Source organism: Pundamilia nyererei, unplaced genomic scaffold (genome assembly GCF_000239375.1).
Source record: "Pundamilia nyererei isolate P.nyererei 1_Seehausen unplaced genomic scaffold, PunNye1.0 scaffold00064, whole genome shotgun sequence".
NCBI classification, from domain to species: Eukaryota; Metazoa; Chordata; class Actinopteri; order Cichliformes; family Cichlidae; genus Pundamilia; species Pundamilia nyererei.
In genome coordinates this window covers 1,524,516-1,551,467 of record NW_005187465.1, presented here as the reverse complement: position 1 = coordinate 1,551,467, position 26,952 = coordinate 1,524,516, and the positions used below count along the sequence as shown (strand labels likewise).

General features: G+C 40.7%; 1 protein-coding gene across 3 annotated transcripts in view; it reads right to left on the bottom strand.

Annotated features, from left to right (window-relative positions):
• Positions 1 to 6,896: 6,896 nt before the first annotated feature.
• Positions 6,897 to 26,952, bottom strand: part of klhl13 (kelch-like family member 13) — a 42,406-nt gene continuing 22,350 nt past the window's right edge. For all 3 annotated transcript variants that reach the window (XM_005735481.2, XM_005735480.1, XM_013911493.1), the window contains 6 exons: positions 22,273 to 22,414; positions 20,657 to 20,789; positions 18,817 to 19,013; positions 16,833 to 17,628; positions 13,113 to 13,226; positions 6,897 to 8,021 (listed from right to left, as the gene is read on the bottom strand). In XM_005735481.2, the coding sequence (XP_005735538.1) occupies positions 7,534 to 8,021; positions 13,113 to 13,226; positions 16,833 to 17,628; positions 18,817 to 19,013; positions 20,657 to 20,789; positions 22,273 to 22,414 (1,870 nt within the window). In that variant the 3' untranslated portion in view covers positions 6,897 to 7,533. The remainder of the gene's footprint in view (positions 8,022 to 13,112; positions 13,227 to 16,832; positions 17,629 to 18,816; positions 19,014 to 20,656; positions 20,790 to 22,272; positions 22,415 to 26,952) is intronic.

The following is a 26,952-nucleotide window of genomic DNA, read 5'->3' as shown; positions in this document are numbered from 1 at the left end:
AAAAAAAAAAAAAAAAAAAAAAAAAAAAAAAAAGAGCACTACGTATGTATAAATGTTATTATTAATATCAGTAGTTTTAATCCACCAGCAGGGGCACTAATGGTTGCTTTCTCTGTCCGCTGGGGTCAGCTTTTACAGGGCATAAAATGTTCAAAGTAGGTCAGACATCCATCAGTGCCCATTATTGGAAATGGTGCCAGAACACATACTGGTTTGATTTAAATGCAGAACTGGTCCTCCTCCCCTTTTAGTCTTTTAGGCACTTTGACGAGAGTACAATGAAGAAAATGAAAAGGGAAAATGAAAGGGTGTCAATCAAAAACCTCTTCCAAATGAGCTGGTTTAGTTTAGTCGAGTGTATAAGCAGCTTTTTAAATAGAGGGGGGGGCTTCATCAGAGGAATCAGCGGGTCTAAGTGGGTGGTTGTAACAACTGATCTCCCCCTGCAGGCGTCTCATCCTGTTTACTTCTGTGTCTGTCTGTCTTGGCTACAACTGCAACCCTGTAAATAAAAAGATTTCCTTCTGTCTCCAAGTGTAAGCCTGATGTCACTGGCAGGATGATGACCGGGAGGGGGGGGGGGGTAAATGCATAGATGATGATATTTCCTTTTTTGCAAATGGAAAAAAACAAAGAGCAAGAGCAGGAGTGGGACTTCCTTCGCATCATCCAGACATCTCTCCAAACAGGTTCAGCCCGAGTCTCGTTTGCCTTCACTGGAAACCACTAGAGGTCATTATTGCAAAGAGCACTGCAGACATTAAAGCCACCTCTGGCATGCACTCAGTGATAATGTGCTGGAAATGGAAATTAGTTGTTCTAACAGGGATGAAAATGAGTTTGCAGTGGTAATCAGCTCAGACACATTTGTGCATCGCAGGGGGAGTTCGAGGAGAAGAGTTTGTGTTTGAAGAGGAAGCTTTCCATCACTGCTGCTTTCCTACCATTTTTATTTTTTTATTTATTTTTTTCTCGTATATTCAGTGTTTGACAGGCAGGTCAGCACTCCCCACTCTCAACCCCCCAGGAAAGCTCCGCCACAGCATGTCAAAAGATGTGGAGGAGGAGGAGAAAATGCCCCCCCAACACATCCCCGCCCCACTCCCCTTATTTTCTTGTATGAAGAGCTAGGGTAACCATGGCAACCTGGCATTATACAGGAGGAGCTGACGAGGTTGAGTCTCAGCTCAGCTTGGCGAGGAGGGTTATCAATCACTTTGGCATCGGCACTGTCACACATGCTCCCCTGCTCTGCTCCTCCACCCTTCATGTGACCTCGCAGGCTTTTCATCATAACCATTTCTTCATAACCATGTCCGGTTTGCCAAATGAAGTATATTTAGTCAAGTAATGTACAAGGGCACAGTTTTGACATACATCACATTTCAAAAGGTATTGCTGTGCTTTTCACAGAGCACCATTTAATTGGACCAAACTTCGATAAAAAGCATACAACTGTATACACTCACGTCTGAAGATCAAACCGAGCATGGGAATGAGGAGAAGAGAGATTTAAGTGACTTTAAATGTGGCATGATTGTTGGTGCCAGACATGCAGGCCTGAGTATTTCAGAAAGTCCTCGTCTGCTCTGCTGGAGTTTTCCCACGCAAACATCTCCAGGGTTTACAGAGAGTCGTCCAAAAACCGTGATGAGCCTCGATTTGCTGTTGCTGAATGCTGCTACAGCCACATGGTAGGGTCAGAATTTGGTGTAAAAAACATGAAAGCATGGATGCATCCTGCTTGTATCAACAGTTTACATTGCTGGGAGTGTAATAGTGTGGAGGACCATTTAAGCACCACAGCCTACCAGAGTAGTGCTGCAGACCATGTCTGTCCCTTTATGACCACCCATCTCCTGATGGCTGCTTCCAGCAGGATAAAACCCCACGCCACAAAGCTCAAAGCACCACAAAGTGCTTTCTTGAACATTTCAGCGAGCTCTCTCTACTTAAATGCCTCCAGTCACCTGGTGGAAGCATTTTACTACAGAATGCACTTTGACTGTAATACTTGCTAGCGTTTCTCATTTTTCATCAGGCTTATATTTTGCATTTCCCTCTTTGCTCTAGACAAATTTGCACTTTCTATTCTGTGAATTCTTGTGCAGGCACTGCTTCAACAAAGTACATATTGTCCAACCCTTGTTTTTAAATGTGCTCTATAAAAAGGTGACTTGACTCGACATTTCCCTTTACGCGTTCTTAAGATCTGAGTGCTTCTTCCTCCACTAGTGAACTTTCATCCTGTTTAAAAAAAAAAAAAATATGCATTGGACCTTTATTATGAAAAATATGTTGCAAAAACCCCTAACCCCTAACCCTAACTGCAGGTCCCCAATATGACAATGCATACATGATAAATGACAATTATAGAATTCAAATATTTTACAAGCTTCAAATCTGCCGTGTCTATGTTTCAAAATGCCACAGCATGTGTTTTACAAATGTCAAAATAAATTACTAGAATGAGTCAAGCTGATTTTTTTTCCAAGGCTTGCTTTCCTGAATAATCTTATCTTGTCGCAGTTTCTGGCTACAGTCAGGATACATTGCTTTGTATTGCCGGGTATGCTTTGAATGTTTGACCAGTAATTTGTTTTAATTGAGTTTGTAAAAAGCTTCATTTGGAGCTCAGGTGCAGAAAACCTGTAGGGAAGCTAACCGGGAGCTGTATTTAACCCATGCGAGGTCAAGTAGTTTTCCCAGAGCGGTTGAACTGTTCTAGATCCACGCTCTCTTCAGCTGGTCAAAGGGAAGAGACTTTTAAAGCAGTTTACCTGAGGCAAATGTGTGATAAATGCCAAAGAGGGTTAATTACAGTTTTTTTGTAGCCAAATTTTACACTTTAAAGCTCTAAGTGTGCAAACTCCACTGTTCTCTACAAAATTCCCAGTTTCATATTCTCTACTTTCTCCTGCCCGTTGTCAGGGGGGCACTGGAGCATATCCCCAGCATGCATGGATTGAAAGCAGGGAGGCACCTCGGAGAGGCTTCCTGTCAATCAAGTCTCCAGTCGACTTTTTGCATGTTCTCCCACAGCTCAGTCTTCACAGACGAGTCTGAAACCCGAGCACTAGTGCACCTTCACAAACGTCAGCACAGAAATATGACTTTTAAATACAAATGCAGTGAGGTGGTTCAGAGAGGCACATCATGCCCTGTCCTTTAGACGAAGGACAGAAGATCAAACTGAGGGAGAAACGATGTGCTTTTTTAAAGATGCAAGTCAGATCCCTACATACAATGTTTTACATGTGAGATACAACTGAGGCGAAATCTAGGACTGGTACATGGCCAGATGTTGAACAAAACAAATCCCAATTAGGCCTACCCCTCCCATCTCTGCTATATTAAAAATACAGCCAGGGCAGGAACAAGCTCTGGAACAAGAGATGAATCAGGGACATGTTATTCAGGACACAGTCAGGGGGGATAGAGAGCTCAGGAGGAGCGCAAGGACTTGACCTTTTGTGAATATTCATGATGAGGGAGAGAAGAGAGATGTAAATCTCTTTTTTTTGGAGAGAAAAAACCTTTGTGGAGTCTAATAACAGAAGGCAGCTTGCAGTTCACTGCAAAAATAAATATATCTAGCAGGCGTAACATCCAGATATCTTGGCTGCCTGCCAGTCAGAAGGATCAATAGCCATTAACACCATCATGCATGCAGTCAGAGGACAGCAGGGATCTGTGGCTCTGCACACTATTTCATCATGACGGGAGGTGGATAGGCGCTTTGGTTACAGTAAAAAGAGCCCCACTCCTCGCAGCTGAGAGCGATGCTTTCTAACTGACAATGTCATCAGCGCTCAGTGTATGTAAACACATCCAGCAGCCTGGAGAATCTAGGTCATTTTCTGACTGGGATGAGATGAGGAGGAGTCGTCGTCTGGAGACACACGGAGCCACAAATGTGTGCTGCGTTCATGTGTCAAGAGTCAGGTCGTAATCCACTCGCTCCTCTTTTATCTGCTTCATGAATCAAGAGAACATGCCTCCAGTGGTGAAGAAATCCACCGAGAAACACAGGTAGTGATGTGGAGGGGAGGAGGAGGAGGAGGATGGGTGAACGCTTGTAATTTTTTGCTCCAGTTCTCTTTGGTTTAGCACCGAGGACACATTGTCCAATAATACCTAAATGTTCAGTCTTCAGAATACACAAAGCTCTGCATCATGCAATATTGACTGTGGCTTGCAAAAACACAATAGCGCGACCCATTCGAGAGGAATTACACGTTTAATGTGGATCATCGCTCATTGCATCACTGCACAGGCCATGGAGCGGTGATATTGGCTGGAGAAAATCCTGCCTTCTCCTGAATACAGTGGAACTAAATGGTGCTTGCATTGTTGTGCTCTAAGAGCTAATAATACATCAGGACCTGGTTTTCAACACAAACCTTACTAAGAGCACTTTCAGGAAGGAACTACTTTCTCCTTCACTAAACTACACCTGGTCATAATAGCAGAATGAAGCATACGTCTTTCCACAGTGAGAGCAGGATGTAAACATTATTGGTGGCTAATTGGGTTCACACACCGGCCAACACTATCCTGGCTGCTTTTAGGTGGGCGAATGTTTGGCAGATCCTGGAGCCCACCAGCTAGTCCTCATGTTCTCCAGACTTCATTATGTAGTAATACATGAGACACTGCTAAATTGCACCAAAAAGCTGTCCAGGATATCCTCCAGGATGCCATCCATAACCTCATCCCAGACATTGTCAGAGTGCATACAGGCATTATGATTGGTTCAGGCTGTGATTTCAATAACAATAACAAATCAATGATCTTGATTTTTGGTGTAATTTTGAATCCAACCATGAAAGCGTTGATGATTTTGGTTTTCCATTATGACCATTAAGTCATTTTGTTCTCAACAAATTACACAAATTTAAAGGCGGTAAAGATTTTCAACTTGAATGTTTTGTTCATAGAGATCCTATGTGTAATTTAAGTGGTGCCTTATTTTTTGCAGTAATATATTTTCAGTGTGTAGCTGCTATGTGAAAGAAATTTTTTTGGGATAAAACGGTCATCATAATAAGGTTAAACATCTATACTATAAAAATCTTTGAGGTTTTCTTGAGCCCTGAGGGATTATGAGCTAAATAGCTTGCTAACATTAGCTTGCTAACATTAGCTTGCTAACATTAGCTTGCTAACATTAGCTTGCTAACATTAGCTTGCTAACGTGCTTAAAAACTAGAAACTAAAACTAAACCATTTCAAACAATGCAAACAAAACTGAAATAGGAAGATCCACTCAAGAAACTACAATCAATTAAAAACCAAAACTAATTAGGAAATAAAAATAAAAAAAACTATAATAATTCTGATCCAGAAGAAATTATTTTACCATTTACACCGAGTGAATTACCAGTTGCTAGAATGTGCAAATAATAAAGTCTAGCACCAGCATGGCTTGAAAATTCTTTGCCTTTATACTTTCAGTTATTTGCAAACCTACCTCTGACTGGCTAAGACTGCAAACATAATAAAAAGAAAAGTACCACAGCATAACAACTAAAAGAAAGATTCTTCAGCTGACAAACTTACATAAACTTGTTATATCAGGGACATATTCAATTAGCAGAAAATGTTTCTTAGCAATCAAACTTTACACGATAGGAGGTGGATTAGGTTATTAGCCTTAAAGAGTCTCTCAGTCTAAATAATCACCCTTTTTCGCAGCATGCTAACTGAAGCGGTTATCATCTTATCTTACTACTTTCTACCTGCAGCATCACTCCATCCTCTTCTCTTTGCTCTCATTACTTCTCTCATATTCAGCGGATCCACAGGGTAAATGGTAACCAGTGTAAGGGTTATTTTCAGTTAAATGTCCAGGCAACAACGGCACTGAAGTCCTACTCCTGCAACCTCATCTAGCAGCTGTGCGCATCACATGTTTTGCTCCTCTGTGTATTCAGTGGCTTTCCATTAAAATGATTACAAAGTGCCTATTTTTAAAACTAGATGAATGATGCAGACTGTTACATTTAAAAAGGACTTCATAATAAGACTCTTTAGAAAAAAAAAAGAAAAGCTTTTTGACGTGTGACATTAACATAACCCTCAAAAAAACACGACCAAGCTAAAATGTAGCTAATGAAACAAGACTGACCCGTTTAGCACATAAGAGCCTCAAAATGAAACATTAAAAAAAGCACAAACGCATATCAATTCATAACATGTTAAAACAATCTATTAAAAGACAGACCTATAGTAGATTATTGCTCTGGAAAACACAGAAACAGGTATTAAAATCTCAAATCTCAAGCACCATTGCAGCATCTCATTAAAGGGACATAATGAGACTATAATGAGGATTTAAAGCTCTGGAGCCAACTCACCTGATGATTACACAAACCTTTTGTTCCTAGTAACAGCTTGAAGCCGACGTCTCGGACACCATATGCTGCTATTAAGGCTTTAATGATCCGGGAGCAGGTGGGCAGATTGTGGGCGACATTACCGTCTGTCATGATGGCAGGAGAAGAGGTGACAGCGGTGGAATTGCCAAATTCCAGTTAACACTTGTCAGCAGTGTAGTTTGCATCACTGGGTGGACAGTGCTTCAACAGCGTGGCTCTAAAAAGAAAAATCACACTCTATGTCTGCGGTTATCCTTTACTGCATACAGTCCAGCTCCGCAGTATAAAAGCGAAGTCATCGTTCCCCACAAACAGACTGATTGATCTTTTCCTTCACGTCATTCACAGCACATTCATTACAGACAAGTTTACAAAGCAACAAAGGAAGCCAACTCTCTCTCAGCTGATTAATGATCATGAATCCTGTATAAGAGATTTTAGATTCACTCAGACATCAAAATACGACCTGGATACGTGCAACTTCAAGCTGTAGCCAGTGAAGAGGACAATATTTGATTACTTTCAAAATCATGTTTATTAAATTTAGAAAACACCATTTTTGTTAACAGTTTCATACCAACAGCAGGAAAGAAGTGAAACTGCAAGAGAGACGAAGATGGGGCCTGGGCCAACCCCTGAGTTAAAAACCACGTGTCTTTCAAAAGCTCATCGGTCCCTATGTGTTTGCTGTCTGAGGACGGTGTCACCTGCATCTAACCTGGCATAGACTAGAAGAGAGAGTCAGTGTGGTAGTCAACATCTCAAGGTAGAACACCAAAAGAAACGAGACATAAGAAAAGTCTGGACATCAGGTAGAAAAGTTGATTTGCAAAGTCACTTTTCAAGTGGAGGTTGTTTTTTTTTTTGTTGTTGTTTTTTTCCTGCCAAAATATACCAAGTATGCAAAATTAACATGTAATTAGGTTGCCAAACCATGTTGGTATGTAGGTTTCATCACGCAGATGTGGGAGGGGGGGTTCTGCACAGCTTTAGGGGATGTGGACTTGGGGGGTAGTTTGGGATGCAGTACAGATGTTGTCCATAAAGGAAGTGCAAACAAAGTCTATAAGGTGTGTTTGTTGAGGGGGGCTGTCGGGGGGGTGGGGAAGGGTTACGGGGGTATGAGCGGAGTAGGGCTCACCCCCTTTGCTCATCAAGGTGCTGAAAGCGGCGACTCTCTGGAGGGTGAGCCCGACATATCATCAGGGGGGAAAACAGTGAGTGTGCAGGCTCGGATTCCCCCCAGTGACTCGGGCAAGTCGAAAACTTTGTGCCATTCGTCTTTCTCGGGGTCGTACTTCTGTACTATTTCCACCATGCACCTATTGTTCCACGAGTAGCCGCCCACCACGTAAATCTTATTCTCAAACACGGCCACGCCCACGTCGCTCTGACCTCGCAACATGGCGGCGATAGGTGTCCACAAGTCGAGGGCGGGGGAGTAGTATTCGCAGCTGAGGACGTCGTCGTAGTCGCTGGTGCCCCTGAAATGATTGCCTCCGATCACGTAAAGACGGTCGCCCACCGTGCACATGCAGTGGAGGCCGCGAACTGTCGTCATGGGCGCTTTCTGAGTCCATTTATCGGCATCCGGGTCAAAGCACATCAGCTCCTTCTGAAAAGTGTCGTGAGTGATTCCACCTGCAGCAAGAAAAAAAAAAAATAAAATGAAACAAGAGCATGGAAATTAGGGCTCAAGGCTCATTAGTTGGGAGAAGCTGTCACTCAGACAGATTAATGACTCGTTCGCTCAAGTCAGCCAACCTTTTTATTCATCTGGGCGATGTGGAGCATCAGCCAGCTCTGACGCTGGAAGGCCGCTCATTTAAAAAACAAACAAATAAACAAACAAACAAAAACAAAAGCAAAAGACCTCTGACTTCTCTTTGATCCCCTTTTTCCACACCTTCACTCGAACCCACCCGCCAATTTGCAGGCTAAACACTGATTTCACAAACCGAAGTGACATCAATAGCTTTTCAGCCTCTTTTCCACAACATGAAATAATGCTGATGAGGAGCGCTCAGTACAAAGTGGAACACCATTACAAAGCGTCCGCGCATGCACGCGCATTCACGCAAACAGTCTGTAGACACCGCAACACACAATGCTGAGGGAAAGTGGGGAAGGAGGGAAAAAAACACAACCGGAAAAAAACAGGACATGTCTACAGGGAAGGCTTAAAATAAAGAGGAACACAATCCCAGCATGCATTTGGGTGGAAGCCAGCCTACCCCTCCCCCCCCCAGGCAGATTGACTAGGAGCAAATGCAGTGAAGATTTGCAGAGCACGCCGAATACAGGCAGTATCCCTCTTTTCTTGCTGCCCAGTGATCGTGCGCTCGGTTTATTGTTCAGGCCTAAGCCGTCTATTCAGCTGCCATGACTCAGATCTCTGATGGAGCAACCCCTTAGCTGATCAGGTTCAAAGATGGCCTCACCATTCGTATTCCTTATCCAAGTAGTCGACGGAGCAAATCAGCTATTAAAACCCTGACAAGAGAACAGTGCTGGAGTCAAAATAGCCTCCTTGTAATACCTCTCAAGGGAGTGTGCTGCTATTTTGATTCAGTTCAATGGCTTTGGCCTTTCCCTAATACAATAATGTCTGATCAGTTTTCCAGTATCTTTGTCTAATCAGCGCCATTAGAGAGACACTAAGAGCAGACAAGATTTTGCCAAATTGATCCCAGCTCTGACAAACTTGCCGAGGAGCTTTTGCCCTTCCATAGGCAGCTTAGGGCAGACTGCGATATTGTTCATAATGTCTGCTACATATGCCCTTGTTTTACCACGCCAAAACATTTGCCTGCTCAGCCATGCAGATATAAAACAACTGCAGAGTCCCCTTGTAAAACCAGCGACCTGGTTGAATCAGTGTCAGCATATGTGGGACTCACAGAAATGATGCGAAATAGACGGGGAGGTGGGGAGGGGGCTTAGCAGATTCCAAAAATACCCCATAATGAGTTAGAGAGCCCATATGTAACGATCTATGTATCCCTGTATTGATTAGCGTTACTGCAGAGTGATTTAAAATATATGTAGACTGACATTAACATACAAAAGGCAGCGCAGGCTTGATGAAACCAGTTTTTACTTTCTTCTCACTTTTCAGAGTGACTTGAAGAATGGAGAGGTTTGCATTTATGGCCTCCGTGTCATGCAAAATACTTTCAGTCACTTGCGTTTCTCCATTGAACATAATCACCCTCTTGAAGTCGTACTATCAAGTTCAGTTTACAGCCGTATGACATCTCACTCTGACTATTAGTCCCTGCAGGAATATGAGCTCTAAATGGCTCCCCTGTTCCCTCTATTCACTATTCCTGATAAAATAGACAGTTATTTACTCTTGAGGTGAGCAGCAAATTGAAATTTCAGACAGTTATGAGCCATTATGGGTCATCACTTCTGGGTTTTAAGTCATACAATGAAATTCAACACATTTTCTCTTTAGGTTTTAAGCAGAAGCCCCTTATTTTTTAAATTCACTTCATAACTCCACACAAAAAAGGCAGAGGAGCTACGCTGTAACAGTCTTAACCAACACCTCCATTATATCACGAGAGCAGCAACTATGTCAATACGACCAACATTTCATATGATTCAATGTGGAGCCATCGCAGGACATCACCATTTAGAAACCTAATATTCGTGAGCACTGTCAGTTCTCTGCACTGAGCCCAAACAGACTTCAAATGCATGTTCAGCACAGATGAATCAAAGGTGTGAGGAATGATTAGCATAAATCTGTAAGTGTGAAAGACAGTGTTTTTAAATGATGTAGCGAGTTCAAACATACAAATACCTAGCAGACTGTCAGAAATAAGAAAAAATATGAAAAGGAATCTTTCTTAACCATCTTTCAAATGACCGCTTTCAACTATTTCAATTTATCCAAACAACTTTGCAGGCCAGTACAAGCTTAGTGCAGAAATGTCACTATTAATGCAAAGAAATTAAATATAAACACACATGTAAGCTAAGAATCAAAAAGCACATTCAGCCCAGCAGATTTTTACACTAGAAAATATCCTGATCTGAAGGAAGCACGTCCATATATTGATCAGTTTTACTGCGAGGCGGTTTAAAATAAATAGACACTGACATTAAAATAAAGAGGCTAGAAAGGGATGATGAAAGAAAATGAAAAATTTTGAGCTCAAATTTTTACCCTCTTCTCACTTTTCAAAGTAACCTGAAGAAAGAAGGTTTGCATTACAGAACCATATCCATTTGAGATTACTGTCAGCTCTCACTGACATTAAATGCATGTTCAGCATAGATGAATTAAAGCGGAGAGTACTTTAGATTTTTAAAATATAAAATGTCCCGATAAATATAAATGATCAAATATAATCATCTTTAATGGAGGAAAAAAAAATAAAAATAAAAATCTCAACCATGAGATTTACATCAACATTTTTTTCTTTACATAAAAACACCATTAGCAGACAACTAGCGAGTTGTGAAAACCTCAAAAATCCCCAGTCAGTGAAGCAACAATCACACACAAATCATCAGAACACTCGGAGAAAGTGTAATAGTAAAACCAAAGGGTCTTAATCTCTCGATAGGAATGTGGACCAGCAGCAGCGTTGCTCTGTGCCGTTTTCAGTGCTTGTGTCTGAACTCTGTCACACCACTTGAGCCGTGATGGTCTGTGGGCTGAGTGCATTCGTCAGGCTCATCCAGCTGACAGAATACCTTCAGACAGTGCAGCAGCACAGCCGGAGAATGTGACCTGATGTACTGTGACAGCTAGACACAGAAGTGCACTCCAGCTCGGGTCACCTTGCACAGCGCGACTGTAACCTCTGAGACCGCGGACGCTACAGCAGGGACTCGCCGGAACAAAACTGCACTAATGGGTAATGCTCGTTTACCTGTGCCGTGGGCATTAAAGGCACTTGAAAACACGCTGTTGTGTTATAACCCACAGCTGTACTCAGAAAACTGCCTGACCAGCTTGATCGTGTAACGCAAGCGTTCATTTTCCCTGACACATATTTTCAGCTGTCACAGGTGCACAGCCAGCTGTTACAAATAGCAGAATTTACAAGACTGCTGAACTGTGATTGATTGTATCTCTGAAACATGAGACCAACACACACACACACACACACACACACACACACAAAGGATAAGCCATTAGACTATCAAAAAGTGGAACGCTACGAAGTGGAAAGTACTGCCAGGGGCGAAGCGATTCATACAGCTGGCTACCAGCAGATTAGCTCAGGCCGTGACCGTTTTGTTATTCATCATTTCACTTTAGTTATATTAAAAAGTAAAATGTGTGGCTTTCATCTCGGCTCCACTCTAATATTAGGTCTGCCAAATCTTGTGATCTGTGTGATCCCAAACATGCCCCAGTTCTTCTCCCTGATAATGTGAAATATTAACTAATTAAAAATTGTTTATATAAACCCTGATAGTACTCGTGTGTGTAGGTAGTCCTTAGCTTTTGGCCTCTTTCCAGCACGTCAGAGTTCGGTGATATAAAAATCAAATCAAAGGGGCTGCATGTACTTTTAATGTGGCAATTTTTTCCAGCTAAACATGAAAGATAACTGGAACCAATGTGATAGAGAATGTGAGGTGCCTTCTGTAGGACCATCTAACACCGGCAAACATTTGCAGGTCTGTGGATTGAATTCACGGCTTGTGTGCACAGTGATCACATTGCTGGATCTAATAAAACTGCATGCAAGCTGGTCAACACCTCAGACTGTAAATTGGTTTAATACTGCTGCTAGTATATTGCTGCTAGAGAGCATTTCAATATTTTATTTTCATTAGCTAAAGTTTCCCAGGTGGCACTGTAAGTACAATATGCGTTTAATGCAACTATGTAAGTGTTGGTGTTCATAATGTATTCATATTCAGGAGGATTAAAGGATCAAAATACCAACACCATTTCCATTCTGATTGTTACTTCTATCTCCCCTTCTATATATATATATATTTTTAAAAAAAAAACAATGCTGAAAACCATTATCTATTTTTTAAAATATTTTTGCATAAAACAATTTTTTTGCTCATGTGTTGCAGATGGATCATAGTACCCATGGCCAGGAGGGATTATTACAGTCTCTTCTGTGTTACACCTCCTACACAGGCTCTAGTCCTCTACTTTGCTCCATCCTTCCCAATTCCCCTCCACCACCACCACCGTTCCCCATCTTTTGTAGCACCTCTCTGGATTAGTCACACTAAGAAACTAGGGCTCATCTCCATACTGCAGGATTTGTTTTCCGTCGTATTAAGTGAATAAGTGCCCAGGTGTCACCTAAAGAGAAAGTACTGGCTGGCTGAAGGCCCAATTCTCAGTGTCTGCCATCTGCCCTAAGTGTTGAACCCTCGCAGGCTCCAAAAGCATGCTCAGCATAGATGAATAAAGTGTGAGGAAAGATTTGCAAAAGTCTGGAAGTGTGAAAGACACTTTCTTTATATGAAGTTTGAAAGATAAAAATACCTAGCATTAACAGGCTGTCAGAAAAATCCTGACTCACATATAACTCCAGAACTCTATGTACGGTTTGTCTAAAATGAGATACTATTGTGGCCCCACCTTGCAGTTCTATAACACATTCAGAGAATAAAATTTATTGCTATTGTAACTTTAAAACATGCAATTAAAAAAAACAACTCTTACCCAGTCATGCAACATTACATCTCTATTTATTTAAGCCGATAATAAACTCAAATCTCCCTGGAGCCACTTACCTGAAATATACATATAACCACCGTACACCGTCCCAGCGTGGCCATAATGTGGCTCATTCATTTTGGCAACGTATGTCCATTCATTTGTCCTTGGGTTGTAGCACTCCACAGTAGCTTGAAGAAACAGATGAAAAAAAGAGAAAAAAGAGACTGTATTAGTAGAAAGTAGGTCAAGACACAACTAAGGAGGACAAACAGCAGCAAATGAGGCCTTGGAGGGTCTCAGCGTGGGAGCTAAAACAAGGATTTAAATAGAGAGTACACATCCCCACCAGCTCTGAATGCACTGACTGTGCAGGAAATAGTGAGATTGTTCGAGCTTTCATCTTAAGGTGTCTGAGGATGGTTCTATAAAATATCAGAGAAATCAGAAAGGGGACCTTAGGGTTCATATCAGTTGCTCACAGGCTGATAATTGCTGGCTGGGAACCCCAAAACCAGCCAGCCAGCCAGCCAGGGTCCATCAACATGTATGATCACTGCATTGATGGAGAAGGGTAATGATTTACCTTCACATCAAACACCACAGTTTAACAATGCAGAATCACACGTTTCCATTTCACTAGAGCTTGTTAACATTTATGACAAAGATTTGTGAACTACTAAGAATTACCAGAATTTCTCCATTTATTATGGGTTACAGTCCCATAATTCTCCTGTTGACTTGCTCCAGGCTTCCTGGCAAATAAAATGGGTTTCACCAGTGGCTGATCTGTTTCATCATTTCTGCGTTCACTATATCTGGGATCCAGTTTTCGACATTTCTGGATTGAACTTGCTGCAGAAAGTATTTGAAGTGAGGTGCTCCAATTACGGAGTCTGGAAATGTAGGTTGTAGATGAGCCAATCCCCATAAATATGCTTCAATCAACTTTCACAGAACCTCAGAAGAGTGCTACAGGAGTACACTGAGCTGGGAAAGGCTACACAGGTATTTCTAAAGACATGAGTGAGGAAAAATTCTGAACAATCAGGACTGTTGCTCCACTTTCCAGAAGCAGCTACCTGCAAAAATTACAACTGAGACAGTTAAGCACAAACAGACTTAAATACAGAGTACATCCCAATAGAAACGGTGGAAATGAGCCCAACGTTACCTGCAAAACGAATCTCTACAACCTGCTTAAACTCTTTTCATTCCTGAAACAAACACCAAAGCTGTAAGGCATAGTGGAGGTGGTATCATTATCCAGGGATGCTTTGCTACCTGAGGCCTGGGTGCCTTACAATAGTGTAGGGAAGAATGAATTCAAAATTTCCATCCATCCATCCATTCGCTTCTGCTTATCCTTTTTCAGGGTGGCGGGGGGGTGGGGGTGGGGGTGGGGGGCTGGAGGGCTGGAGCCTATCCCAGCTGTCTTAGGGCGAGAGGCAGGGTACACCCTGGACAGGTCGCCAGTCTGTCGCACTGCTAAATTTCAATGAAGAAATTTCCAGGGCAGCAGTGCATTCCCTGAAGCTTTGAGAACGCTCGGTGATGAGAGAAAACAATAAACCCAAGCTCACAAGAAAATCAGCGTCACAACAGCTTTTATAGTCTGAATAGTATAAGCTTGTGAGTTTTGTTCAATCATATCATTATAGAAATAGATAAAGATTTTTGTTTAGTGGAGTCCTTCAAAATTCCTCCTCATTTTACAAGACTCATAAGCCACTGAAGTATATGGGGTTATAGAGGAGCTCCTGTTAGTTACTCAGCTCAGGAGCCGGTCTTTTCCAGCCTGCACTGTAAATGATTAAACCATTGTGTTATTAGTTCACTCACATTGTGTTTCTTCATAAATGAGTCAGAACAAATTTAAATGTATCATCAATAAGTTTAGAAATCCTGGTAATCCAATGTAGTTCACAAACTTTTGGTCATCTTCTATAGTTAACAGATTTACAGGCAGTTTGTTTTTGGTTTTTTTGTTCCCTCACAAGGATTGTGAGTCACCTCTGGACCAGCTGGATAAGTCTCACCAAGGAAATCAGTGGATACCTAGGTCTGCTTGCTCAACGACTATTAACAAAGTGACCTTCAGCAGTATACAAACTCTCACACCAACTTGATGGAAATAGCACAGTTGTGCTGACCGTATCTAAACTGCAAAGTTGCTGAAAATGGAATTCATCACAAGCAACTTCTCAATGAAGAAATTATAAATTGCATTTAAACCTTGAAATGTATTCAATGTATGATTTTCTTCTGTAAGCTGGAAAGGTCACATTTGTAATTAGCATGGATTTTTTTTCTTTCTACAAGTTCTTCACCACAACAATAGAAATAGAAAATAGAAAATAGAATAATAATTTTAAAAACTGGCAGCTTGTGGTGACATACAGCGAGACCTGTACATTTTGCTTCTTTTTCAATTAAAGCATATATAGGTGTCTTAAGCAGTCTTATTTTTATATTAAAAGACTGAGCTGTTATTGTGCAAGAGCTATAAAAGGGTTTACAACATGGTGAACTAGAATTAGTAAGTACGTGCATCTTTGTTACATCCTTTTGAAAATATAAAAGCAGCACAAAACTAAAATCCATGCAACACTCAGGTCTGCAAGTATATTCTAAATATTCGTTTCTATGTCGTGAAGCTTTTCTTTTAAAATCTAGGCATTTCTGACGTAACAGAAAAACCACACCCTCGTGATCTACCCAGAGCAAACAAATATAATAAAAGGGGCACATCCAGAAAAACATGGAGGCCTAACCGCATGCAGTTAAAGGGCAGTGAAACGTAAAGAAGGAAGAGGCAGCTGTGTAGACTGACAGTGAACTGGTGCTGTGTTTTTTGGTCTAATTATAACCCAGACTGCTTCCACAGTAGCCTCTCTCTGTCCACTGCAGCTACAGAGCTGAATTTAAGTACTGGGTGGCACCTCTCTGTGGTCTACAGTTGGTGCAGAGATTGCAGATTGGTTACTCAGCATCAACAACCAAATTACAAAGACTAGATATAAATGTATAAATACATCTGTTGGCTTTCGTCTTTCCACCAGAGGGATGAAATGTGAACCAAAAAGCTTGTAAAAGCATCAGATTACTGATACAAGTTGATCTGATATGACCCGCTTTTTTTCTTTTTTTCCCTTTTTAATCACTGAAAACGCCACTGGCAACATGTATCCACCTCTTTATTTAATCCTCCCTGCAGGCACAGTTTTTGTGCCAGCTTCAGCTGTATCTCATCACCTACAGTTCAATGTTATGTACCTACCACAGCTCTGAACAAATAGAAACACTGTGACTTTGTTAAGACTGCATCAGCGTAGGCTGTGGCTTTGTTGTATTGCACTGCAATTTATTACACGGAGAGAGAAAAAAATCTAAACTTATTTTATTCATGATATATTATGACACCCTAAACAACACCTCATCAAAAACCATGACACTTCTCTGAGGCTGCGATGACTGAAATTGATTCTGCATGTGCTGAAATGCTTTTGTAATGGATTACATTCGATTGGGAGGGTGTTTGTGATAATGTGCCCATCCTCTAAATTTTATTAAATTACACACACATTATGTGTGCGACATGTTGAAACAGCAAATGATGTGTATGCACGGCTCTTGATTACTTGGCGTCGGTATGCTTGCAGCCTTATTAAAGCGCTCATTCTTTCTCACACTGCTCTCTCATATTAAAAGTGTAAAATCTCATACAATATTAATTAAAGGCCCCTGTTGTTGCTTAAAAGGAAACAAAAGCAAACAAGTGGGGGAAATAAACTCACCAAGCTCCCCTGCAGCATTCCTTCCACCGACAGCGTAGAGGTGTCCCTTGAGTGCACTGAGGTGGAAGAAGGTACGTTTCTCATTAAGGCATGCCACCTGGATCCATTTGTTGTAGCGAGGGTCATATCGGAACACCGTGTCCACTGCTGTTTTGCCTTTGGTGTCGTAGTTGCTTTGGCCACCCACAACATAGAGAAAGTTGCCGATGACCGCAATGCCGTGTTGGTAACGAGGTGCGTCCATGGGCGCCAGCGCCTTCCATTCGTGAGCCCTCTCATCAAAGAGACGCAGCTCCTTGCTCACAACAAGCTGCTGGCGCAGAACACCACCCAGAGTGACCAGGTGGGCACTGTCTGAGCGGATGGCTGTCCGTTCTGACTGCATAACTGGCTGCATGTAGGGCATCATTTGGTAGTTGCTAGCTTCCAGGAGAAGGTTGACACAGGTGTTGTCCGTACGCATAAAGTCCACAGTCTGCACGTGATTGATGAGATCCTGCGGGTTCATGAGAGGAAAGCGGATGTTCTTCATGAGCTTTGGGGCATAGTCCATACGGCTGTCTTCAAAGCGTAGCCAGCGGCAAGCCGCCTTGAACAGGTCCAACTCAGTGCAGTGTTTTAAGCTGTTACTGGACAGTACAAAAGCCAAGCGTTCAAATGGTAGCTTGACAAACTCCCCCGTGCCCAGCAATGAGGGAAAGTTCTTCAGGATGAAATTGTTGACGTATTTATCCACCTCTGTGAGGTTGTATGTGTTGGCAATGCGTCCCACTTCTACACAGTTGTCCAGAGAAACCTTGACAGAAAAAAAAACAAGTAAAAAATCTTGGAAAGCTGCAAGTAAGCGTGAAAAGAAAAGGATGGATGTAGCTTACAGCCCTTGGAAAGTAAAACAAACTCTTGGCCTACAATTGGTCATTCCTTTAGTTGTATAGAAATCTATGGAAAAATGTCCTCAGTCCCTTGCTCTGTGAATTTACGGGCCTTTTGCTAGTTTCAAGTCCCAGTGAATGAAACATAAATGAAAGAATATGCTATGATATTGACTAATTCTCAGCTCAAGGGAAAGAAGTCTCATTACAAAGAATCAGTGCTTTAGCAATTTAACACACAGCCGATGTCAACTGACTCTGCTGCTTTTGTCCATTTTATATCACTTTAAATTTTAAAAACGTGGGTTTTCAGACGGTTGGCAAGAAAACCAGCTTTAATACACCTTGATAAATTTATCAGTAAAAACAGATTGCTGCACTGCATTAAAGAAAAAACAAGTACATACATTTTTAAACACTTTGCTGTCAGCATTAATAGTCACTGCATGATAACTTTAGCTAATGAAAGCAGGCAGACATATTAACAGTTGAAATTATAATTAAAAGCTGATTTCTCTTGACTCTGTACAACAAGCACAACCCGTAAACAAAATTGTTCTTCAAACGTACTTTTTCTTCATTCAAAATAAGTCTTTGGTTTTTTGCTCTTCCCCTGGCTCACAGGCATCCTCTCACAACTTTCCCACCAGTTCAAATCCAAAATATTCAGAATCAAGATACTTTTTTAATCCCTGATGAAATGATATGGTCACAGTCAATCAAAGACACCAAGAATAGTAACTAAACTAAAATATATAATAAATTAAATTAAATTACAAAGTTAGAAAATATAACAAAACAGCTCTAATAGATACAATATTTTGAAATCATAAATATCCAAGTACATTACACAAATTGAATATATGTGGTTGGCATTGAGGTGGCCCTCTTGTCATACTCTACTTTGCTATTTTCTCTGTAGAGGATGTGCAAATAGTAAGAGTGTGCAACTATTGCAGCTTGTACTTGTGGATTAGATGGAATTTGTTTAAAATGACACAATGTTTATGAAAAAAAGTTTCACATTTTATATCCAGTTAATTCAGACAATAAGCTAACTTAAAAGCTGCAGGATAGCTGTAAAAACACACCTTTTGTGAGAATTTCCTTACCCCAGAGATGAGAAAGACCTTGCAAAAGTCCAGCACTGGAAGGATTTGTAAGAAACTGGCTGCCTCAAGTGTGTCTTGCAGATTCTCCATGTTGAGTGACAACTTTGCCGTGTAGATAAAGTCAATAATCTTCTTGAGGCCTATTCGGTTTACTCCATGCAGCTTGATACACATTAAATCCTGTTCTTTCATTCCACCTGCACCAGAGGAGAGTAAGGGAAAGAAGAAACTAACTGAACATATAGTATCTTTATATGGTTCAACTCAGATAGTTTTTTTTATTCAAAAGAATAAAAGCTAATATATGCACACGTCACGTAGATGCAAATGTCAATACCAATGTTTTTACAGTCAAATGACTTATGTCACCAAGAATAGTAAGCATAAGGGAGCACTTTTGTTCAACATTTACACTCAGAGCATTCCCTTTTCACTAATAAGCTAACTTAAGGCTGTTCGATATAACGATATATATCGGATGACGATTTAAAATCGTTTCATTTTACGCTATCGTTTGTTTCGTGGTGTCGCAAAATAAACTGTTTACGGCAATATTTTTTCATCGTTTTGATGGTCACTGTAGTGGCTATATTAATTTCTTAAAAGTTCTCTCTTTCTCAAGCGCCTGTTTTTATGCGTTTATTTTAGCAACAGCGACGGTAACACCTTCACGCGTCCGCTTGTTTATGTTCCACATAAACCTTTCACAATAAAGCTCAAGATCCTGTTGCGACTTTTCAAAATAAACTGAATCACGTGAAAGAGCAGATTATTTACGGATGAGAATTAAAAAAAGAGCCGCCAGGTGCTAAAAAATAAACCTTGGACTCAACCGTTAGAACAGGTTTTCCCCCGCAGCACGCTGTGTAATAAATACTCACAAAGAAAACGGCAGCCTTTACAACTTATGTCTAAAAATGTATAGTTTGTATAGACTCCAGCTACAAAACACTTCCCGCAAGTCAAGCTGCCCGAGATTCACAGAATTTACAGAAAATGTTACATTTTTGTGATCTATATCATTATCGGACGATATAATTCTTATATCGGGATATGAGATTTTGGTCATATCGCACAGCCCTAAGCTAACTTATTAGTGAAATAAGACAAAACAAAAAGCTTTCCTCTGTTCCGTTATATTTCGCAAGCTAATCTGGACCAAACAAAGAAAAAGAAATTCATGTGCACTGCTCATCATATAGAACGTAATGTTACTTGATGACAAGTTGCCCATCAAAGCTTGAGTCATGAAAGTAAACACCTACGGGTTAATACAAGATAAATTCAGTGCAGTAAGGTTGCGTTCTCTGACAACATCTGTGCTACTCGTTTTCCCTGCGTCAGATTAAAAGCTTTCAGTTTAATTGCCCAGATATCTTTGTTATCCGAAAGTGAACGAAGAAAATTTTTTGCAGTCTGTTATTCCTGAAAATACCACACAAACACTCTCTATGTACTTAAAAAGAGCTCAAGGTTCTTCTGCCTCTGCATACAGTGCACAAAGGAGATGAAACAGGCAAGTAGGTCATTTATATTCATTGCCAGCACAAATGACCATGAACATGAATGCATAACAATGGCTCAAACAAGCTGGTTTTATAATATGAATATATGCTCAGTACTGGAGGGATGAGGGCACAAGGTCAATTTGAGTAATTTATTCACAATGCATAATTCTAGCAACATGACTGCCACTGTGTAGAAACAGAAATCCTCATGAAAAGAAAGCAATTTAGTGGAAAATACAGAGATATAGAGTACTTAAATGCCTGTGCCACTGTCACAAATATCACAAAATTCTACATCGTGGTTTGGCTGGAGTAAGGGCATGTAGACCAACCTGTGAACATGGCTTTGAAATAGTCGGAGGAGGAGGCCATCATTGCACGGTGCACAGGGAAAGCTTCATCACAGTCGCCAGCCACCAATGTGACATCACAGAGCAATCCCTCTATCCTCAGCTGGTCAAATCCCTTAAAGAGGAAAAAAAAAAACATGAAAGAGAGAGAGGTTTGTTGCTGACCCTGAGCTTAGAGCACCTGAACAGCTCTGATTTTACTCCCAAGAAGAAGATCTCGGCTTAGACAAAGCCTGATGAAAAACATCAATACTAAAACTTTCAAATACGGCTGCTGCCAAAAAAGGAAAAAGCAGTCACTGCTTTAGGGCTCAACACAATGAACTTGTGTGGTTCAGTGAGGATAAAAACAAAATGCTGTCAGCAACGGCCTGTCAGACATGAGCTCATGGACCTGAAATGATACGTGACAGCACTCTAGTCTTGAGCTGGAGCTGACCGACTTGATTGTTGCCTTCATATTTTCTTGGCTTTCTTACGCACAACTGGTTCAAAGTGACATGTTTAGAATTACAGGGATTTTTTTCTCTTGTTGGCATAGAAACCTGATGCAAAGTTACAGCTAAAAGGCACTACCTACACTAAACATGGGCGAACACACTTTAATTCATAAGTGGATAATGCACTTATTCACCCAACGCCTGATTTCACAACCTACCAGCTGACTACCACTTCTGATTATGGTTATGGCAGGTTGCACTAAGAATGTGCAAGCCAAAAACCGCCTTGAGGCGACAGTTACTGTGATTTGGCGCTATTTAATAAAACGAAATTGAATTAAACAAAAAAAAAAACAAACCTGTATAACACATACCGACTCACAACCCCTGCAATAATCAGTGGGCGGGTTTTTTGGTGGATGCTTCCAAATGCACCACCTAATTGAGACTAACAGATTCTATAATCAGGGTGTACGATCACATCAGGCTAGAAAAATCATTAGCATTCCCTTACTGTGCTGTGGCAGCAAAAGATTAATGAGCTGCAAAAGCAGCCAACGGCCATTCATTTTCAGTGAGAGCCGATGACGAAGGACAGTTATTGCTGTTGCAGCAAACAGCATGATGCCAGCACTCACTTGCACAACTTTAGGCTGATCTTCACTTTGCACCAATCAGCGGTGACATGCCAAAGCTGCCACCAACTGTAACATTTATGCAGCTTCCTGACTATTTTTTTTTGGGGGGGGGGGTTGTGTATGTACAAGATGAGTGAGCTTTTGTTATATTTTTCATCAACAGTAAATCAGGTTGCACTCACCCCTTACATCAAATTACATAGACACCAAATCCCAACTGTTTTGGATTATTACTGAAACACGAGACGAGATATTAAACTGTGCCCAGGAATCCATGGTATCAATTCCCTTATGTTGTGTGATACCGCAATGTTAACAGTTTTTAATCTTCAAAGAAATCCAATTAAAACAAATATTCAACATCTTGCTGGCCTGCAATCTGCAAACACCTGTGAGCAGAGCTATAGAAACTACTCACGAGATCGCCAAAGAAATGGTAAGGCCAAACATTAATGTTATTATCAGACGAAGGTGATATTTGACTCTACACTTTGTTTTCTCTATGTTTCTGCACTCTCACCTGAAGAACCACTGAGCTGTGCGTGTTGCTTGTGAAAAATCGAGTGTTTCCAGTCTTTGATGCCTGAAGGTGAGCAGAGATGCCCATATCACCATAGCCCAGAGCAACTTTCATGTGAGCGTCGTCGTCCTCCACGAGGGATCTAATAGGAAAAAGGAAATAAGTTTTTCTTTTTTTTTTACTTCAAACGGGTAGCAAATGCACATTTCCCTCTAATTTTAGCTTCTGGAAAGTAGGACAGATGCATTTTCAAAGTGACACTGCTTAAGGACATTTTGGGCGGCGGTAGCTTAATTGTTAGACTGTCACCTAAAAGTTGTAGAACTGCAAGACTGAATCAGCGAGGGAAATTGTGGCAAAGGAAGTGAACGAGGTACAATGATCTTCCCGAAGCTCTAACCAACCAGACTCCAGCTCTAGGCCACTCCCGAGTCTTAAAAAGCTGCTCATGAATTCCATGAGAATATACTAATATGCAAGAAATGTTTCTCCATAATATCAGTAAAACATTGTGAAATACCCAAGGCTGACATTGCATCCGTTCTAACTTTTGTTAATTAGCACTTAAATGAACATGCAATGATATGCACTAAACATTCTGTGGGAAAAAAACAAGCTTTGAAATCCCAATGTCATATTCACAGCCTTCATTATCCTCTTTAGTTGTATAGATGAACAAGTTATAGGCACATATGTCTGTGTCACACCACCAGCACTAACATCAGCAGGATCTGGCATGAATATTCAACACGGTGCCAAAATGACCTCTGCCCTAATTTACATGAAATGTGATGTGGATATTTGCTGTAGCCACAGTATACGAGCCCTTTTGCCAGAACTGAAGATTTCCACTTAGCTGGATGTGGTATAACGGTTCAATCCCAAGCTCCTTCTGTCCACCTGTCAAAGTGACCTTGGACAAGAGGCTAAACTCCTAATTGGTCCCAGTGGTCAGGAAAGCACCGTGCCTGGTAGATTCCTGCCACCAGTGTGTGCTTGTGAACAAGACACAGACAGGATAATATCACTATATAAATGGAGACATACACCATTTCCCACAGTACACAGTAAATATTTAAATTATGAAGAGAAGCTCCCTGAATTGTCCCTGGATGATGAATAGATTTCATTCTGGACAACCTCTAGCACCTTCCATCTAGAGCCTCCATCATGTTAAAATGGCAAGAATATACATCTCAGTGAAATACACATGGACATAAAGTTTGCAAATGGATTCGCCACTGACAACTGCATCCTGTCTTCCAATACATTCAGCAGAAGCTCACCTTCCTTCCACTCCCCTCTTCTTTTCTTCGTGCAAGGTTCTTTAGTATTGCACATTTCTTACAAACACTGAAACCTCTGGAGGCCACGGAGTGTCACAAAACACATTATTACACCAAAATATTTGAAAAAGTAAGTGTGAAGGTGAAAGTGAAGCGCCTGGCTTCAAGTTGACATTGAAGGATTTTTCTGCAGTGCACAAAAAAAATGAGCTAACTGCAATGGCTAAGTGATAAACAAAGAAGAATACCGCCCGATGTAGACTTAGTGACACTTAAGCTGTTTTTTGACTCAAGCTGGATGCTGATGGGTATCACAGCTATGTAATGCATCATCTCTTGAAATTTAATGAGGAAATGAAAAGAAGAAAGCTTCTAATGAATTTAAATGAGCTGCGCAGCACTGAAAAAGATCATTAAATAGAAATAATGTGACTAATGGTGAAAGCATATTACATGTCCAGTGATTATTTCTCAGGTTTCAGAGCTTAGGGAGGGGAAAAAAGATAGGATACAAAATACTGCTAATGATGATTGAAGCAAATGAAAGTTTTGGGGCTTTTTTGTTGTTGTTTTGCATAATGTCTGAGCCATTTATCCTTTCGTGGATCCTACACAGTAAGAGTCCTCTGGGAAATCTTGCAGCAGCCGTCTGTGAGAAAAACGTCAGCGCCGTGGGAGCACGATAATTTAGCATTTTGTTATAATCTATGAATGTGTAAAAGGATGAAAATTCAGATACAACTACGACCTCGACATGTGATGTAATAGGGTGTAAAGTCCCTAACTGCTCCATAGAGGGTGAACATGGAAAGACGGCAAGTGTGACTCAGATCCCCAAGGCAGATACTCTCGGGATACGAGTACATTTTGTTCAGACAAAACTGACATTAGAGAATGAAGCTCATTTGGGTACAAGAGCTGTGGATCAAAAGAAGAACAATACTAACATTTGCTATCAAGCAACACAGCTCTATAGTGTATATCATAAGCAAATCATTTGGATTGCTTTTCTACTCCAAGTACCAAAAACAAAACAAACACAAAAACAAAACAAAAAACAGCTGACCTTGGCGTTAACAGTTCGCAAAAGAATCGGAAACACCTGTCTTGCATTTTTAGAAAAGCAAGAACATGATGGCAATCCGACAATAAAAACAATGATGTGATTGAATAAGGGCAGTTGTTTTAATGGGAAAGAAACAAAACTTTCTTTGCCAAGTCTGCGTCCACAGTAGCCAATTAAAAATCTGTATTTCTAACACAGAATGAAAACTAGGCTTAAAATATTATTTCTATTCTCCATGCACTATATTGAGATGACATAAACAGCAATTAATGTGCAATTGGGGCCTCAAACAGTGTTAATTTTCAGACGAATACTGGCCTGGTTAGAAATCCTTTTTTTTTTTCACCCCACAAAAATGTCTGGCTCAGCATAGAAGTGAATTTGCGTCTTCAAACAGACCCCATAAGCAGGCAGCGCTTGTCAGATATACGAGACTAATGGAAGTAATTTGAAGTTCTTGTCTGGCTGAGCACTTGATTTTTAAAAAATTTATTTATTTATTTTTTGTGGGTAGTGGAGTGGTTTTCCCATTTGTGAGTAAATGTTCCCTGTGCTTTGATGGGCTGTTATTCAACATCACTGAATAAAACATAGCTTTTACATGTTAATAAAAAGGCTGGGTGAGCCGCTGAGTGTCACGCTCTTCTTTCATATGTATGAAATTAAATTAATGGGGCATATTTAGGTGGAGGTAATATTTTAAAATTGCTTCACATTTAAACTGAAAAACAGTTTATGTCTGTCCCAATAACAGATAGATAAACATACACACAGAGGAGGGTGTACAGTTATTCTTTTTAAGTATACGGAAAACTACACACCCACAATGAATAATTAAAGAACGCTCTTGATATTGAGAGTCTCCTAAATATGTCTGTTTTCTACTTAGCAGCAATATTCGTATAGCAACTCTGATCACAGCAAAAAGTGAGCTGCTCAGTCTAATAACCAATCATCTAGTCTTCAGATTTCCTCAGCATCTCTAACATGTCTGGTTTTTACTTAATCATAAATAAAGAAAACATAGTCCCAGCTGGTAAAGTAAGTTGGGAATATAACACTTGCCTCCGTCTGCATTACATGCATATCTATTTTAAGACTGATCTCATATAACGTTATGTACATCAGTAATAAGTAGGCAGAACATTGCTTATGTAAATTGTACATCCATTAAAGCTTTTGATGCAGGTCTATTATAGGAGTAATCAAGTGTGATGGTGTGTTCATCTGTTACATAAAGATTTGGTAGCACAACATGGTACATCTGATTAGAAGAAACGAGATAGTTAAAGCTAGGTATTTTGCTGTGATTCTAATTCTTCAGGACACTGAACATGTCATGAAAAAGAAAAACACACTTTGATGACATCTCTTTTGTGGGGGGAAAGAAAAAGAACAGGGGAGAACTCGGGTTTTTAAATCTGCCATCTATTTGGGCATGGATTCTCTCTGGCTTCCTCCCACAGTCCACAGACATGCAATTAGTAGGGTTAGGTTAACTGGTGATTCTAAATTGCCCACAGGTGTGTGTGTGGCTGTCTGTGTCTCTGTGTTAGCCCTGGTGACCTGTCCAGGCTGTACCCTGCTCTCTCTGCTCACCATATGGCAGCTATAATAGGCTCCAACCACCCCCATCACCCTGAATTGGATAAGCAGAAGAAAATGGATGGGTGGGCTAAGGGGAAAACAGATGCAATTCACAGAAAGGATGTAATGAATGCTAAAAGGCAGAAATAATTATTCACACCTGCTTCTATCAAAGTTTGCTTTGATATTGGTACAGATTATACATGCATGCATGTTTAAACAATACTAGTGTTCTCCTATTTTTCTTATGTGGAAGCCAGTTTCTGCTGAATGGTCAGTGTACAAAGGGCTCCAGAGCGCTTGTGGTTTAGGTAGTAGAGTTGCTCCTACAGTCTATATGTCAAAGTATCCTTGGGAAAGATATTGAAGCTCAAATTGCCCCTGATCCATTCATCACAGTGTACATGTGTAAATTGATACAATAGTGATTAGGTATAGATAAAGGCACTGTAACAATGTATAGGTGATTGGGTGAATGAGAGTTGTAGCAGAAAAACTAAACTAGTTCCAGTCCATTTGCCATTCTTTTTCTAACTGTAACATCCCAAACTTTAACACTAAACATACTAATTGAGTCAGACAAGCAGCTCTTGGGGTTTCTGCAAAAATCTGAGCACCGCAAAGTCTGACTTTGGGGTAAATTTGCTGGATTTGAGCTTTTGTACAGAAAACTGCCAAATTTTCTGTTATTATACAGATACTCACAGAGGCTCATTATCCGTTAATTGAGTACGTTTGATT